The 19,068-nt window shown below is 42.0% G+C and overlaps 1 protein-coding gene across 2 annotated transcripts in view; it reads left to right on the forward strand.

Moving 5' to 3' along the window:
- The window catches only part of LOC308294749 (neural-cadherin-like), a 209,214-nt gene that overhangs the window by 169,749 nt on the left and 20,397 nt on the right, over positions 1 to 19,068 (forward strand). For both annotated transcript variants that reach the window (XM_080737570.1, XM_080737571.1), the window contains 3 exons: positions 4,309 to 4,432; positions 6,521 to 6,707; positions 7,590 to 7,750. In XM_080737570.1, coding sequence (XP_080593696.1) covers positions 4,309 to 4,432; positions 6,521 to 6,707; positions 7,590 to 7,750 — 472 coding nt within the window. The remainder of the gene's footprint in view (positions 1 to 4,308; positions 4,433 to 6,520; positions 6,708 to 7,589; positions 7,751 to 19,068) is intronic.

Consider the following 19,068-nt stretch of genomic DNA (forward strand, 5'->3'; position numbering starts at 1 on the left):
GACCCCTGTTATAAACATTGTTTTCACGCAAAAAAGCAAACAAACAAACCAGCATGGTAGACATGCTAATCTGTCTTGTTAAAGCTAGACCTTTAGCAATTCAGTTTCAGCTTCGCTCGGCTGATGGCTGCTTAGTCATGATGAGTGGGGGTGGGCAGTTGAGGGTTCAGTGTCTTGCACAGGGATCCGTGGGGGGACCTTCACACACCCTCACCCTTATGCTTGAAACCCACAAGCACGCTGACACTGCTTTTTCCCACTTCCATGTTATTAATGAATAACAGGCTGCGCACGGACGCATCCTCATTGACCAGACATCCCACTTTGGCCAGGTTTCAGATAACAGACACGGACAAACTTCTGCTCAAACTAAAAACGCCTTTTTTGGTGGGTTCCTAGTGTTGGTAGCTAGGCGTGATCTTTGGACCTTCTGGACACCTGATTTTAAACCTTTTTTTTTATTATTTCAAGGACCCCCAGTTTGATATGCGTTAGGACACGGACCCCCATTTCCCACTGAGCATTTTTCGGGCTATTCATGAGTTGCATTTGTAGTCCTACAGGGGCCATGTGTTCTGATTGGCGTAGAACATTAGTTCGATGCCAATCAGACAAATTGAAACACCTGTGTTGGTGCTCAACATGGCCATTTATGACTACAAATGCAACCCATGAATTAGACGTTTAAAATATGTCTAAACGGCTAGGCTAAAACCGGGTTATAACTGGTCTAAAAGTGAGCTTTTTGCAGAGACGCCACATGCGGCCCCCACCTTCACTCAGTGTGGCCCGCAATTTAATATTGGAATACTGGTGGTATATTGATTTCAGCTGTTACAATTCCAAACATTCAAACATGACCTGCTTTAATTACTTCAGTCTATATTAGTAGCTTAATGACTTGTATTAAAATGTTATTGTCTTTTTTATGTCCAATGTATTTGCATTATGTATGTATTATATAAGTTCATAAAGATAAGTATAACTAATTACATTTGAAGTTAAATAACAATGTTAGGCGCAGTTTGGCTATTTTTGCTACTTTTGTGTGACATAGAAGGAGGAAGTAGCTGGCATCCATTTACGAAAAATGCTTAAATATGGAGATAAGAGGTTTCTGCCCGACAGCAATGCAATGTGGCCCTCTGGAGTGAGTGTGGAAATATATAGTGTCCCTCTCCATCATTGCTCACCCCTGATATAGATGGTATATATAGACACTTAAAAAACTGATAATCAAGCTTAGCATAGACATTACAAAAAAAACAAAAAAAAAAACACTTTTAGACCAGTTCTAACCCGGTTTTAGACGTCTAATATCCAACTATGACTCACCATGGATTGCTACACATTTAAAACCAGTAAGACGCCTAAGGGAGAAAAGCAACCCTTGCACCATCTGTCTTGGCCATATATGGATTCTGTTAGTGTGGTTTTCCTAAAAGGGCATCATCTGGAATACAATCCCTTTTATGCCCATATATGGAGATCCCTGCTCTGAGTATCTGACATCACTATGATGTCACCTGTGATGTCACAGTGATGTGTTTGTCAGGGGATTCGGTTCTGATAGTAAACAACTATTGGGTCCCTAATCTACACTGTAAAATGATCAGTGTTACCATGACACTGAGCTAGAATGTACAAATGTAACCAAAAAGATCTGTTAGGGTCCATTTGGTTCCATTTCATACAAAACAAAGATTCACATTTAAGTCAAAACGATGACACAAGAAAGCCCAGAGTCTTATTTCCATCGTGGTCCCATAAAAACAGTGGAAAAAAATATATATAAAATGTAGTTAAAAATCAGGTCCATGTGGTATTTTGAAAACTCTTCAGGGATGACTTAAAACTAGGAGTAGACCAAACCAACCTTGAGAGCCTCAGGCTACATAGGAATCTATTGCAGCAGGTTTTGTCAATCGCGTTTGTCTTCAGAAACTTTTTTCCTGATTTCAGAATGCAAACTACACTTTGCTTGGAAAATATTTACATCAAAAGTCCAATTTTACGTTAACATGTTCCTTAGAATAACCAGATGAAAGTCTAACAGACCGAAACGTTGTTATTCCAATCCTATTAAATCCTTTTAATTGCATTCGAAGACAGTGTGCGGGAGTTTTTTCTTTCATGTCACTATGTTCAATACAAAACAGCATAATAAGTCCGCCTACCGCTTTCTCAGGCCCAGCGCCATGGGGGTGGCAGAGGGGGCCTTTCACCCTCAGTTGCAAAGCCTGCCCCCTCAGTTTAAGTTTTATATCGTCACTGTCGGGCAGAAACCTTGTATCTCCGAGTTTCAAATTTCCATGTTTTATCGTAAAGTAAAGCCCTGCTTTATCTTCCAAGACTATAGCACAAAACTAGTGAAAATAGCAGATCTACAGTGCTTGTAGATCGGCTATTTTCACTAGTTTAAATCATTTTTAAAATGATAAATACAAAACCAACGGTATTGGACATAGAAGGTTTCCACTCGACAACAACAAAATATAATTTATATTGTTTTAATATATAAAAATGAGATGTGCCCCCTCACCATTTTCAATTGCAGCCGAGCCTGCGCTTTCTATTCAGTAACAGACCAGTTGTGCTAGTCAGCTTTACACATCCATCAGCGGGTTCACACAAAGTTTGTCAATGTTTTATTAAACATCAAATATCAGCGTAATACATTATTCAATCATTATTTATCTCACCTGTAGTACCTCCACGCAGCCACATTTGAGGAAGAGTGATCTACAGCATAGCAGTGGTTCTCTAACTATTTCAAGTCAAGGAACCCCACGTTGAAATGTATATTTGGACACACACCCCCATCTGAAGGTTTTGGACGAGTTAAACATTTTCAAAAATGTTCCAAGATAGCAGATGTTCAAGCTCGGAGCACGGCACGAGGTGACACGCTGTGAGCTTGTAAATCTTCGACCTTGCCAGGTCGTGCACATGGGCGAACTTGCATGGGCACATGCACATGCACGTGCACGCATCCGCCTGGCGCTTTGGCATGGTATCAACTTAGACCAAAAAAATGTACAGACCTGGTTGGTTGTTTAAGTTGGCCAAAATGTGTCCAAAACGTGGCCATATTTTTCCAAATATGGAGATGACTGACGTCTGACATCATAGATGTTAGACTTCATAGACCACAGAGACTGACACAATTCCCATATAGGGGCTTAATATTGATGACATCCAGGATCTCCATATGGGCATAAAAGGGATTGCATGATGTCAAACATCATAGACGTCATAGTTTCTATGATGTCAGACAAGGACGGAATTAATTTGCAACATCATTGTGATGTCAGAACAGGTCAGCTATATCCCTTCTGCTAGGATGAGGTGTCGTGCACTGTGACGCACGCACAGGATCTGGAGGTTTTTATACTAAATGCGACCTACGGTCACAATAAATGGACCCCAAGATCCCTGATGTCATCAATATTAAGCCCATATCTGGCAAGGCCCCTATATGGACATATTGTGTCAGTCTCATGATAACCAGTGAGTCACACTTGCAAATGAATTCTGTCCTTGTCCCTTTTATGCCCATATCTGGAGATCCCTGATGTCATCAATATTAAGCCCATATCTTGGAATGCCCATATATGGACATATTTTGTCAGTCTCTGTTGTTTCAGCGCGACAGGTTGCTTCTCGCCCTTCAGGCGTCTAACTGTTTTTATTTTCTTCCTCTTCGTAGAATCAAAGGTTTTATTGTCATGATTCACCAGGATCCTGGATGGCTTGATTCTAGGCTTAAAATAATTGATGTAAATCTTTGTGTAAACCTCTATGGGAGATACATAGTGGCACCACTGCTATGCCCCAGCGTTGCTGTGCAGAAGTTGAGAGTAGGAATGAGACGATAAGCGATATTATCGTTTATCGTGATAAAAAACACTCACGATAATCGTATCGGGGAGATTTAATATAATGTGATATCGTCCTCCGTCATGCACTGGGATCAATTCACCTTTTATTTGCCAAGCTGCATATCCGGTACCATTTAAACCCTCTAGAATTGGTAAAAGGTACTTATAAGTACTTGATACAGTCTTTTTTCACTCTCTATCAGTCTTTGCCAAAAAATAGCCGATCTACAAGCTCACAACGTTGTGACGTGTTGTGACGCGTTGTGAGCTTGTAGATCTGCTATTTTTTGGCAAATGTTCCAGCCCCATGATAATGGATTTTGATTATCGTGATAATATCGTAAATCGCGATTTCTTTTGTCACGATAACCGCGATATGACATTTTCATATCGAACCATCCCTAGCTGAGAGTGTGGTTTCTTGCAGGCACCTGAATGGAAGTCACGTGTTGCAGCTGGGCGGGGTCAAGCAGAACATATCCTACCAATATCCACAGCTGCAGCACAAGCACTTCACCGGATGCATGCGCAACCTGGTCGTGGACAGCAAGGTACGGAGACAGGAGAGTGCATTTCCAGGGCTTAAAGGGATAGTTCACCCCCCAAAATGTTTTTTTTTTGGTATTGATTACTCTGCACCCAATAGAGACTTGTTTTTGTCAAACTGGGACCCAAACTCGCAAACATAAATGAACCACTTAAGCTACATTTTGAAAATAGCTGATTTGCCTTGTGATGCAAACTCTTGTGAGCATATATAGATCAGCTACTTTCACTATTTTAGACTTTTTTATAGATTTATTTTATTGTAACTTTTTTTACACATTGAGATTAAAAAAGAAAACGCAATCTGTCATTTCTACTTGTAGTTTTGGATGCTTGCGGAAAGAAAGAAAGAAAGAAAGAAAGAAAGAAAGAAACTCTACCAAAGTGTCCTTGCATGCACTCTGCTGTAAGTGTCAATGTACTCTCCAGTGCTGTACCTGAAGCACAAATTAGCCTGGTTCTCAGATTGCAGCAGCTGAGTGATACAGTACCTGACCAGGAGTAGCCTTGTAACGTTTGTCTCAACTTGGGTATTGAGCTGAATGCTGCACAAAGGTTGCCAGGGTAACACCTGTTTGTGAGCTCCATTGTGGGTTCAGATGAAGCAGGAGCAGAGTGTTGTGTTGTGTTGTGTTGTGTTGTGTTGTGTTGTGTTGTGTTGTGTTGTGTCGTGTTGTGTGTAAGAGCTTCTCTCACCACTGACCTGTTTGGATAGAAGAGTGTGTGCTGTAGGGGCTCTGCTCTTCAATAGGAATGTAAATGCACACTCAAGGCCGTAGGCCGCTGGAAGATCTGCTGAATGCTGATGTCTCTCTCTCTCCCTCACTGCTTCATGCCCTCTCTCTCTCTCTCTCTTTGTCTGTCTCTCTCTTTATCTCTGGCTCTGTCTCTCTCTCTCTCTCTCTCTGTCGGTCTTCTCTTTGTCTCTGTCTGTCTGTCTGTCTGTATGTCTGTCTCTTACTCTCTTTGTCTCTCGTCTCTTTCTCTCAATTTCTCTCTTTCTTTCTCTCTCTCTCTCTCTCTCTGTCCAATTTCAATTTTGATCATTCAAAATGCCTATCAGCAAGCTCTGTTGCAACGTGTTGTGAGCCTTTAAAATGCTATATCAAATAGGTGAAGTATAAAATGGGGCTTAAGTAGTTAATGATAAATAATTCTAACATGATACACTGTGTGATTCTGAAATGAGCACATTTAAGCTTCCTACTAATTTATGCTAATAATAATACCTTTTGTACTTTGCCTTAAGTCAAATTATGAATGCGGAACTTTTACTTGCAACAAAGTATTTTTTACAGTGTTGCTACTTTTACTTTGGTCCAAAACCTGAGTGTCTCTCTCTCTCTCTCTCTCTCTCTCTCTCTCTCTCTCTCTCTCTCTCTCTCTCTCTCTCTCTCTCTCTCTCTCTGAGGCTACAGTACAACTGATGCAAGAAAACTTCCAGCTATTTCTTTTAAGTCCTGTCTGCACCTCATTCTGTTCTCTGTCTCAGTCAACTGCACCTGCTGGGACCTGCATTATGTGTTAAAGCCGCAAACCACAACCTGCCATGATCTGCCCCGGTCTCACGCACAGTAGTAGTGGCGAAATGTCTATTGCTGAGCTAATACAGAAAGCCCAGGAGGATATAGATTTCTCAATAGAGGAATACAAGTTATGAATTATGGATTATATATTGGATCGAAGCGTCAAATTGTTATATTCATTATTTTAAGTTAACCATGATAGAAATTACATTTCTATATTGTTCTTCGGGTTCAAAGTAGTGTCAAATAAAAGAAAACACAATAAGAAAATAACAATGAACTGATCAATGCAAGTTCATACGAATAGACATTGCCATTGATGTATTGGTTGCTCAAAGGTTAAACAAGTTGATTGCAAAAAGTAATTATGCAATCATTCTCAGTGTTTCTCTCTCTCTCTTTCTCTCTCTGTCTGAACTAAAGGCACTTTGGTTGATTTCTTAGCGATTAATTCACTCTCACTTTCATCTGGTGTGATTAAAGTCTCTCGCCCTCTCTCTGCTCCTCTGTGCCGTTTCTTCCCCTCTCCTCCACTCAAGCTTTCATGTCTCCATTCATGCGTTCCAGCTCTACGACCTTGGCTCTCCAGCGGAGGCCTTCAACAGCGCCAGTGGGTGCTCTCTCTTTGATGATGGCCTCTGTGCCCATGGGGAGCAACTTCCGTTCTGTGGCGACAGGGGGCGCTGTTTGGCGGAGCGCGGCTCCATCGGCTGCCGGTGCGAGCATGGATTCACCGGGCCGCGGTGTGACCAAGGTGGGCCTGTTTTGGGCATTTTTTTCTGAAATAAAAACATCTGCAAAGGGTTTAACACGGTGGTTCTCAAGGACCCCCATAATAACTCTGAGAGTGTACAAATGGAACCAAATGGACCTGTGACAGTTCATTAGGTTCTATTTGTACACTCTCAGAGTTACAGACCTGTAACCCCTCAACTCCCCAAGGAACCCTGAGGATCCCTGGGCCCCCTAGCAGAAATATAGCTCACAACATGTCAATATGACAAGTTTTTAGCTTGTAGATTGGCTATTTTGGCTATTTGTTGTATTAAGTATACAGCAGCACTTTTTAAACACTTAAACCCTATTATACTTTGTTGGCTCATTACGAGATCTGCTAGTACTCTACACCAAATCTCTATACCAAAAATAGCCGATCTACAAGCTCAAATCCTGTGTTTTTGTGAGCATGTAGATCTCATATGTTTGCCAAAGGGCTCATGTTTTTAAATGTCTAAGGAGTCTTTGGTGAAAACTAATTCAAACTCAGGGAGTTACTGTACTTGTTATTATATTTTAGTATTATTGTGGACCTCACAAATTAAGCTTCCAATCCAAGTGGGAGATGTAAGGCAATCCTGTCATGCCTCGCCCTCAGTGCTTCCAGTCCCTACACCTTTTCTAGGAGGATAACCCATGCCTTTTATAAATTGCCTTTACAGAACAGCGAGCACGATCCGCAATCTCTGCATGTTTTCCCATGCGAACACTGTCATTAATTAAATTTGCTGTGTGTGTGTGTGTGTGTGTGTGTGTGTGTGTGTGTGTGTGTGTGTGTGTGTGTGTGTGTGTGTGTGTGTGTGTGTGTGTGTGTGTGTGTGTGTGTGTGTGTGTGTGTGTGTGTGTTCTGATGGACAAGCGGCCCCAGAGTTTTCCTTCGACGGGCGAAGCCACGTTCAGCTGCAGCTGCCGTGGTCGCTGCCGGCGCGACAGCTTCGTGTCCAGGTGGGAGTTCGGACGCGCGGCGCCTCTGGTGTCATCCTCAGCCTGCTTTCACAGAGTGAATACCTACGCGTAGAGGTGAGTTATAATAATGACCTGACGCTCACGCGCGCGCGCACACACACACACACACACACACACACACACACACACACACACACACACACACACACACACACACACACACACACACACACACACACAGACAGACGTAATATGCGTTTGTATTACTCTACTTATGACATCAACATTTTAGAACAGCAATTGTATTAATTTGGGATTTACCTTTAAGGAATATTTTACAAAGGAGAACTACCCGTGACTGAAAGACATCATTTCTTTCTTGGGTGAACTATTCCTTTAATGCTGCGTTCACACCAGCAGCGACAAATGCTACAAAACGACCAGCTACGCTGTCGCTGAGTCGCCTTTGAAGTGCTGCTCAACGAAATACAAAGGCTTGAGTTAAAAAGAACAGGGAACAGGCCGATGGCAAGAATTCATTTTCCCCCACTGCAAGCAGCAGGAGAGAGCGGGGAGAGAGAAGGGGAGTGGAAATGTCATTGGAGCGCTTGTATAGTGAAGTCTCAGGCATCAGTTTGTATCTTCATGTTGACTTGTTGCTGCCATTGTGAAGTTTAGACAGCCTGAACATATTGAGTAGTACTACTAGTACCCCCAGTACTGTTTTGAAGTCATGCTGAGTTGACGGACTGACTATTGGAAGACTTGGAGACGTGACGAGTGACTCCTATACTGTACGCTCTCTGACAGTTGAGGTACTTCAGGAGAACGGTTTCTGTTTTCTACTGTCGAAAAGCTGACAGTAAGAGAAAGCCTTCAGGCTCTCCGTTTCTCTGACTCTGCATAAAGTTGCAAGAACATTTCCATTAAGGGAGTAAGTAATTAGTGGTATTTGTTGTTGTTGTTCTAGTGATTGCTCCCCAAAGTTTCGAAGGTCATAACTCCGGTGTGTCAAGCCATTTAAAAATCACATTTCAAGACTAGAAAGATGCAATTCTGGGAAATTGCAAGTGTGGTTGACGCGAGTCACAAGGAATCTGCGAGGATGTATACCGTCTTACGGATTTGCCCGTATATGGATATCTGTATTTGTCAGTCCTTGTCCCTATTTGAGTGGTGCTAACCATTCAGTCCTTGTCCCTTTTATGCCCATATATGGAGATGTCGTCAACGTTAAGCCCATATCTTGGAATGCCCATATATGGATATGTGACTGTCTCAGTCTCATGTGGCTACAGTATCTCCTTATATGGGAAAAGTAAATGTTTTGCATTTTTCCATTCAAGTCAATGGAGAATATTAATATAAATTAAACTATATATAACATATCTCATAGCAAAATGCAAGGAGACGAGTCCCGATGAAGCCGGTCGATTTGACATTATGTGTGTCACCAAAACTGTGGGAGGAGTAGCGCGGCAAAATAAAGTTTATCCGGAAAGAAAGAAAGTCGGACTATAGTCTGTTAGGGCAACCAGACTAATAAAAAGGAATTCACTCAAGCTACATGCTTTGACACTGTAGCTTAACCGCTTCCAACCTGGCATCCCTATTTTGGGCATGTAGAGAAATGTTTTTTATGTGTTTTTATACTGAAAATGGCAGATCTATGATCTATGAGCACATTGCAGGTTTGTAGATCTGGGACTGCCCATAAGTCCGACATCTCATTAGTCCTATTGGTTAGATAGGGTGAGAGACCGCAAATATAGTCTCTCTGTGAAGGAGCGAATGCATTCACCGGCAACGGCACCTGCCGCGGAACTGCTGCGGCAGGCAACGCCGCACGACCGGCAGTCGCGCTGCAACGCTGGCAATAGGACCGGAGGCCGCCACACGGCAGCGTCGCGGCAGGTGCCGTTGCCAGAAAATGTATCCGCTCTCCCTCAGTTGTCAGCTGGTTTGCGGAGGGTGTATCCACAATTCCGACCCCACGTAAAATCCTGGCTGATGTGGTTTCGGTTGGTTCTCCAGCAGGCTGGTGTTTGAGATTCTATTGGCCACTGATGTCCCGGAAGTGTCTTAAGCATCTGTTGACACATTTGTTGGTGGTGATGTTGATCACTCTCCATGTCTCATTTCCTTGGAGTTTCAGATGGTCGCAGCTTGTTAAAAGCGTGTCTGGCCTTGTTGATCCTGCTTTGGACACCATCGTCATCGTCTGATCCACCATCTTTGCTAAGTATGCTTCCCAGATATGTGAAGCGGTTCATTTCTTTGATGTTCACTCCCTGTGGATGCATTGGGAGTTTCTGTTTGTTGTTTTTTCTCATATCATCATAGCTTCTGTCTTCCTCACATGAATCTTTAGGACGGTCTTCTCTGCCTCTTGGGAGAGTCGTGTTAGCCTCGACTGTCTATGGTGTTGTTTATGAGACCGGAGGCCGGCATCATCTGCAAACTCAAACTTTCTTTACCTTTATTTTATTTTTAAAAACGTTATGATTTTATTTTCATACTAATTGAAACTGATTGAACTTGAAATTGAACGTTTTACTCCACTATACAATTATTTGACCGCTTTAGTTACTCTAGCTATTTTACAGATTTAGATTATCTCTTTAAGTGATAAATGATGATGTATTATACAGGTAAGTAGTAAGTACCCGTAGCACAAATAATAAATAAATCAGACCTTCCTTTAGCAAGGCAAGGCAAGTTTATTTGTATAGTACAGGGGTCTTCAACAAGGGGTCTGGGACCCTTAGGGGGTCCTCAGAGTTACTACAGGGGGCAGCCAAATCTTTCTATTAACCACTTGAACCCTATAGTCCATATTCTGAGAACTTTAGCCAAAAATAGCAGATTTACAGGCTATTTTCGGCAAAGATGTTTGGTGTAGAGGGGAAAAAGAGCACACTAAGTACAGAGTCAAAGGTCAGGTTTATTAAGTATTGACGGTTCAAGTGGTGAAATATCTGAAAACACACATTAACATGATTCCAAAATGCACTGATGATTGTGCTGTCAAAGGAATCTATGATAAGGTATTGGGGGGTCCCTGCTTCATCTCTCTCTCAACTAAGGGGTCCTTGGCCTGAAAACATTGAAGACCCCTGGTATAGTATATTTAAAAGGCAATTCAATGTGCTTTACACAGAACATCAAGTAAAGAAAACACATCATAGCAGCAGCAATATGTTTTGAAAAAGTGAGAACTACTGATTTTGAATCGGCCTCAGGTCTTAATGGGTTAAGTAAAAATAAAAAAAAAGAGTACTTCTTCCATCAATATTGTTAGCGCCTGTGAACAAAAATAAAAGCCTGTGTACCGAGGCTAGTTGGCACCCAATCAACACCACTTTCCTATGGAATACATTACCTCCTGACACATTCCTGAAAGCTTATGAAATATTTCATCTGGCGGACTGACTGACAGGCTGAATGCCAGCTTGCTAAATGGCTCAGCAGCAAGCTCTTTTTGCAGTGAACCAGCCAACTGCCAGCTGTCCAGCCAAAACCATATTTGAACTACAGTAGGCCTGTTAGACAGTTATTACATAATTTGAGATAATGACAATTATTTTTGCATAATCTTCATAACCGTTTTCCATGTTGAAAAGGGAAATCTTTTCAGAAATAGTGGAAATAGCAGCTCTACAGGCTCACAGCTCGTTGCATCGCGACACGTTGTGAGCTTGTAGATCGGTTGTACACATTCTGCACAATCAAGTACATTTTGAATACGAGACATCTACTTGTAACAGAGCATATTAATCTACATTGCAGTATTGATTCTTTTCATTAAGTAAAACACTTGAGTACTTCTTCCATCATCACTGATATGACAGTCTGCACTGTAGCAGGGAAAACGTGCTTTAGCAGCCTGTCTTGTAACATTGAGTACAAAATAGAGGGCTGTGAACAGGGGTGTCACACCACATTCTGGGCCCTGGGTACAAGGATTCACTGTGGGTCCCCTGTGCTTCAACTATTGAAAAATAGCTGATATGTGCCGCGCTCCGAGCTTGTAGATCTGCTATTTTTGAAAAATCGTGAAAATCTTTGAATATTTCAAATCCTTCTAAGGTTTTTTTGAAAAACCTATGTTTATGTCAGTGGTGATCAAACCCAAAATGATATGTATTCGGCCACGGACCCCCATCTCAAAATATTTAGTTCCAGGGACCCCCCAGGTGCAAAATTTGAGTTACAAATGTTCGCTTAAATAAGATTTGCACACAATTTCACAACTTTTCAAAAATAGCAGATCTACAAGCTCGCAGCGCGGCACTCGGTGCCGCGCTGTGAGCTTGTATATCTGCTATTTTTCAATAGTTAAAGTATAACATAATTAAGGCCCCCTCCACCTTGGGCCCTAGTAACACAGTTCCACTTTTCCCCCCCTCGTGACACCCCTGAGCATCTCATGTGAAAGCCTCTCTCTCTCTCTCCAGAGCTGAATGAATCGGTGGGGGGGGAAAAATGTCTGATGTCTGTCTCCCACCCTCGCCTCCTCGCCGCTGAAATGTTCTCAGGCAGGCGGCCTGTCTCGGAGCTCTCGGAAACACTTGAGCGCCGCGGCAGCCCTGGTGCGTCTGCAGACAACAACAAACCCTAATTTAAAGGGCTGTCTCACATCCCTGCTTTTCCTTAAAGTGTGGAAATGGGCTAGAGTGCATGCTGAATAAATAAGCACACACATCCACTCACACAAAAGGTTTGCAGGGATTAGGTGAAAAGAATAGCACAGCTCCTTGACGGAGGAAGGTGTCTGCATGAAAGAGCCGATTTATCTAACGAGGCGTGTTTTATTTTTATTTTTATTTGTATACGGATGCCGCTGCATTGGAGCGCTTCATTTCAAAAGTTAATTGTCTTAACTGCGGTTTATCTGTAAAATCATAATTTGATTTCAATCTGATTTGATTTGCTGAAGTCCCAGTTGTAGGATTTTCATTAACCTAATGATATTTACACTACATAATGTGTGCATGCGTGTGTGGGTGTGTGTTTGACAATGGGTACAATTGGTATTGTATACAGTAACTGGAGGGGCATGCGTTCCCAACGGGCATCATTCCTAACAGGCATCGTTCCCAATGGGAATCGTTCCCAATGGGAATCGTTCCCAATGGGCATCGACCTAACATTTAAAACCCAGTCAAACTTGACCACTTTGAACCTGCCTGGGCTGGGCATGTGATTATAGGCGAAGATTTGACAAAAATGCGGGAGGAAAAACATACAAAGTTTGCAGATCTACAAGCTCACAACATGTTAGGATGGGACTTGATGTGAGCTTGTAGTAGACTGACTATTTTCTCTGCAGGACACTGTTATTATGACAAGGTGTAATTAATGCCAATAATAATGCGATAATACACGCGTGTGCATGCATTCTCACATGCTTGCGTGTGTGTGTTTGTGTGCACTAGCGGGAGCTACACACACACACACTGATGGGGGGGTTAGTAGTTAATGCAGGGTGGACGGAGTGTGTTCCACTGTGTATTGCATTATCCTAGCTGCCCCACTTTCCAATTAAGGCGTCGACATGTACAAGCTGCCGTTAGGAGCCCCTCCCATTGTGTTCGCTCATCCTTAAACCCGCTGAAGATAATTGTTGTTCCTTTTACAACCTGCCTTCTGGGCGCCTCACTACGTCTGCCATGTACTACTGTAGTTATATGTCTGGCAGCTTTGCTAAACATCCCTGCTGCAAATCCGAATAGGCTGCATGAATTAACGTTTCCACGCCGCACACTTCAAGCTTTCCGCCAAGCTTTGACGCCCACTATCTTCTGTAAATACCCCAAATTTCACAGTGTTTTTTTGTTCATACTAAATAATACCGATGTCAGTCACCTGTGGGATACCGTCTCAGCGGGGGATCCCGGCCTACTTTTGCGTTGACGTTGTTTGTATTCAGATCAAAGCAAAGCCCAGAGTGAATTTACTGTGAAATTACGGTGCAAATGTAGCCGATCTGTAAGCTCACAACATGTTGCGTTTTGAGCTTGTAGATCTGCTGTTTTCGGCGTGAGTAACCCACAACCAATGCGTCGGGCTTCAGTCATGTACTCTTTCGAGAAATGTTTTTCTTTTTTTAGCAGCGCTAATGGAAACTCCTCAGCAATGTAGGGCATTAAGATAATTCTTTATATAGTTACTGTACTAGTTACTGCTTCAGTAACTGAGTTACTATCTGGGATAATCTAAATGTAATGAATACATTTTAATTAGGGGGAGAATTACCCCCAGGAGAATTAACCTTCTCTGCTTAAAAAAAGAAATTGTAACAAGACATAACACATTAGACAGTATTCTTCTGCATACACCTGGCATTAAGGGCTCGGTCTCCTTCTTTTACGACATCCTCCATGCTTCTGTGCCAACATCCAGTGATAAATCTAGGATCGACTGGGAGAAGGATTTGAACATTCCAATTCCAGAGGATGTATGGGAGTCAATCCTGAGCAATATACACTCCAGCTCCATAAACGCTAGACACACTTTGGTTCAATTCAAAGTAGTCCACAGACTACACTACTCAAAGTCAAGGTTACACGCCATATACCCTAATACCTCTCCCTTGTGTGATAAATGTAAACTTGAGACAGGCACACTTGCCCATCAGTTCTGGTTCTGCCCAAAACTGAATTCCTACTGGTCCCTCATTTTTGATTACCTATCAAAAGCCCTTAAAAAAACCATTGACCCTGATCCACTATTGGCTATGTTTGGACATGTTACCTTCAATCCTTCTATTAAATCATCCGAAGGCCGAGCGATCTCCCTTTGCACATTGTTGGCTAAACGTCTAATTTTACAACAATGGAAATCTGAATCTAGCCCTTCATTCAAGCAATGGCTCAGAGACCTGGGCAACGTGCTCCATATGGAGAGAATTCGGTACTCAATTATTAAGAAGGACGATCTCTTTATGAAAATATGGCAGCCTCTGCTGGATAGGTGGTCAGTCTCCTGTGACAGAGCCCGTGACCGGGGTGTCCCCTCAAATGCCTGAGAACAGTCTGGGTTTTATTTCCCTGAATCCCGCTTATATTATTAGCTAAGGTTTTCTTTCCTGGATGCTGTCAACAACTACTTTTACTTTTATTGTTCTCTCTTTGGCTGATTTTTTTGTCTTTTTGTTTTGTTCTGTCTTTGTCTTTTTGTCTGTTTTTTCTTGTGTTTCCTATGTAAAAGGGGTAACTGACTTTTTGACCTGTGTTGTACTTTGCTACTTACCCCCAATAAAAACTATATTAAAATAAATAAAAAAAGAAATTGTGTTGCTGCGGCGCAATGAGAGACATGACTCACAACTCCACTTTCATCTATGGCTTTATGTAAAGTTAGTAACACTATGATGAACAGCAGTAGTAGTCATACATACTACAGACTCTTCTGTTGATATAGGAAGTGTCACGGGGCAGCCGTGTCCGTGCCCTATATACATGTACTGTATACACCTGACTGCTTTCTATAACATGAAATGGACTAATGGTTTTAAACTTGCTGCATTCGACTGTATTCACTTATTGTTTGCTAGTTGTCTCTACTGCACTGCTGATGGCAGTCCCCTTGATTGGGAAGGTGCATTATTTAAATCCTTGAGTTTTCACCCCAATTTGTACTTGTTTAATTGTAATGCATTTTAGGAATGTTTAGGTTACTTTTAAGCGATGGGTAATTTTTGGAAATATTTATTGCGACCGTCAGGGAGCAGTTTACTATGAAAACCTCCACCGGCCGTCCGTCCGTCCGTCCGTCCGTCCGTCCGTCGGTCACACGTCACACGTCACACCTTTGCCCTGCTCATATCTCCGCATCAGTATGACATCACACCACATGTGTACACAAACCTTTGTGTACGTTGCTGTGGCAACAGTCTGTTGTTGCTGGTCTGTTAGTGTACGTTAGCAACCACCTTAGCAACCATGGTTTTACCCTAGCAACCAACTGTTTACCCTAGCAACCAACTGTTTACCATAGCAACCATGTTTTTTACCCTAGCAACCAACTGTTTACCATAGCAACCAGATACGCAGAGCAGGGATCTCCATATGGGCATAAACAGGTGACATCACACTGATGTCAGATACTCAGAGCAGGGATTTCTCCATAATATATGGGCATAAAAGGGATTCTGTTAGGGATCTCCATATATGGGCATAAAAGGGATTCTGTTAGGGATCTCCATATATGGGCATACAAGGGATTCTGTTAGGGATCTCCATATATGGGCATAAAAGGGATTCTGTTAGGGATCTCCATATATGGGCATAAAAGGGATTCTGTTAGTGATCTCCATATATGGGCATAAAAGGGATGCTGTTAGGGATCTCCATATATGGGCATAAAAGGGATTCTGTTAGGGATCTCCATATATGGGCATGAAAGGGATTCTGTTAGGGATCTCCATATATGGGCATAAAAGGGATTGTATCCCAGATGATGCCCTGTTAGGAGATCCACACTAACAGAATCCATATATGGTCCTACCGACAGCTGCTATAAGCCAACCCTGGCGATAAGGTCTGAGTCGAAGAAATGCTTCTTTCCTGGCAAGAATTGCCCCTTTATAATGTAGGGCTCGTTTGTGCATTGTATGACATCACGCCACATCATCGGCTGAGGACTGTGTGATGTCATCATATCTCTATATATGGAGACATAAGTTGCTCATGCCCAAATATGGACTGGTGAGGTCAGACTTAGTGTGATGCGTAGGTTATCTCCATATATGGAGATTCAACTTCAATGAGTAACCATGGCAAACTGTCAACTGCCCGTATGTCTTGATAATTGGTAAAACAAACTTTTGGCCTATTTGTGGAGATAAGCGACCAACGGTCGCTTATCTCCCGATTAGGGAGTCTTACTGGTATTGAAGTACAGTAGGTGCGAGGTGTTGTGTCCTGTGGTAGGATCCAGAGCCTCCTACCTACATTGCGTCACTCCTGTTCACTTCATGGGGCCAGGTCTTCTATGCACACATCTATTGGTGTATAGTGACAAACCGTGAACCGGAAGTTTACAGAATGCATTGAAGTCTATGAGGGGTTAAGTGACAATGAACCACGTGACCAGCGCTGCTTCTGAGTTCTGACCCCGCAATGGCAGAACTCTCTGATTAGATGACTCTGGTAGGATCCACTCCCTGTTTATGAGGGAGGCTGCAGGGACAGACTGGAACACATGGCATCCCTGAGGAAGAGCTACAGGGCCTTGTGTGATCAAGGTTTAGCCTAAAGAGAGTTTTTAACCAGTTATTGTTTTATTAGTGTTTTCCTGAGTGTTTATTTATTTTTCTGCATTGCTCTAGGTTTGTATTTTTTGGCCAGTATTATTTTTGCTGCATGAAATATCACTGTAAACTTCACTGAAGTGGCTGTGGAGGCGTTTTGGGCAAAATAAAAAAACATGTGTGTGTGTGCAGGTGTGCTTGCATGCATGTGGACTTGTTTCCACAGTCGAAGGCAAGACAACCCTGCTTTTGACTGGCTTACCCTGGTAGTTTACCCAACCTTAACCAATCATAACTCCTCATCCATAAACCTTAACCAAGCAATGTTTTTACCAAGTAAATTGGATTCTAGGTTCAAAAGGTGAACAGAGAAAGGACTTTGTCTTTTGACTTTGTCAAATCACTGACACAAGTACAACATAGATTTGGTTTGAACTGAGATTTTTTAATTGGGAGATTATCTAAGGAATGGGATATTTTGAAATAACCGATGACCCCATTGGAACTTTTTTTAATTAAGATGACGAAAGAAAAGAGAGGTGTAAAAATCACACATGCGGTGCGTGATACAATGCTTGTTTGCAGTCTCTCAAACTAGGATTACGCCTAGATGTAAAAGAGAAGTGGGAGTTGGAGATGAATGTTATTATAAGAGATGTGGTGTGGGAGGAAGTGTGTGAAGGAGTGCATTAATAGTCCATTATGGAAAGAAATGAGCAGGAAGATACTTAAACATCTTTCATGGTATCCACATTTGATGGGAGTAAATCAGAACTAACTGTGCTGGAGGGACTGTACAAGTGGAAGATCATACCCACATCTTCTGGGGTTGTCCAAAATAAAATAAAAATAAAGATTATTGGTTTTAAGTTTACCTTTTTTCTTTTTCTTTCTTCAAATCACTGCAGGGTTTAAAAACAATGGCATAAAAATAACCAAGGGAAGACAAAAAAAACAAAAAACACATTCTGCAACATCATAAGATCCTTCTTGGGGTAAAAAGTAGATTCAAATCTAATCAAGGCATAGAGTAAAAGACTTAAACACTAAGCAAAAGCTTTGATAAAAAGGTATGTTTTGAGCCCATTTTTAAAAGCATGGATAGATTGTGGTGCTTTGAAGTGGTCGGGGAGGGCATTTCACAGGAGTGGGGCAGTGGAGCAGAAAGCCCAGTCGGCGATCGCCCATGGTGTGGAGCTTGGCCATGGGGGCAAGGAGAAGGTTGATGTGTACAGTACACAAATATTGGCTGTTCTAAATATTGATTTACCTTTAGATCTGAGTGATTCCCGGGGGGTTGGCGAGTGTTGCATATCGTTGCTCTTACAGATTTTGTCCAAACATCACGCCAATCACACATTGGGGTCTATTTTCGCAAATGAGGATTTAGGGGATCCTAAATCCTCAATTTTGGGGTTTAGTATTTAGGAAGGGGCGTTCCTGCGCAAAAGTTGCTATTTTGGGCACCTGTTATATCACTAAAAACACCTGCGTTAAATTATGCATAGGTGTGGTTTGGGCATTACAATAATATAACCAATCACTGTGCCAGATGCCATTGCCTTTAAGAGAAGACCTGCAACCTGTTAATTGAGGATTTCGGATCTCCTAAACCCTAAATCTTGAGCCCTTTCCCTCTCTACGCATGAAAGAGCGGTGTTGCCTTGAAATACATTTATATTGATATAGAGAATGATCACTCACATATTGCTGGTTGTTGAGAACTTTAACTTTGTTTTCTGGATTAATTCGATAAAATGAAATGAAATTGATGCACAGCTGTCTCCATAAATGTGTCCAAAATAACAGATGTATAAGCTGTCGACACGCCATGACGCAGTGGGTTGATAGCTTGTAAGTCTGTTTTGTTTTTTGTTTTTTTGGTGTGGCGCATCTATAGGATCTAGGAAGCAAAGAAAGATACCACAGTTTGATTCTTTGATTCTTGATTCCTTCTTATGAAGCGATTTTAAAAATGAAAACGTCTCCATATTCCTTGGAAAGTCCACTTCCATGACCAATGACTGTATTGTGTCCCTATTAAATCTGTAAATATATAAACGTTGGCTATTTGAAAATAGCCGACCTACAAGCTCGCCAGGGCACTCCGGTATAAAACGAAAAGCTTCTCGATTATATGATTCATCGAATAAGCAATCAAGAGAATACAGTCAGA

This window comes from Nannobrachium achirus (genome assembly GCF_963921795.1).
Source record: "Nannobrachium achirus genome assembly, chromosome: 11".
Lineage (NCBI taxonomy): Eukaryota > Metazoa > Chordata > Actinopteri > Myctophiformes > Myctophidae > Nannobrachium > Nannobrachium achirus.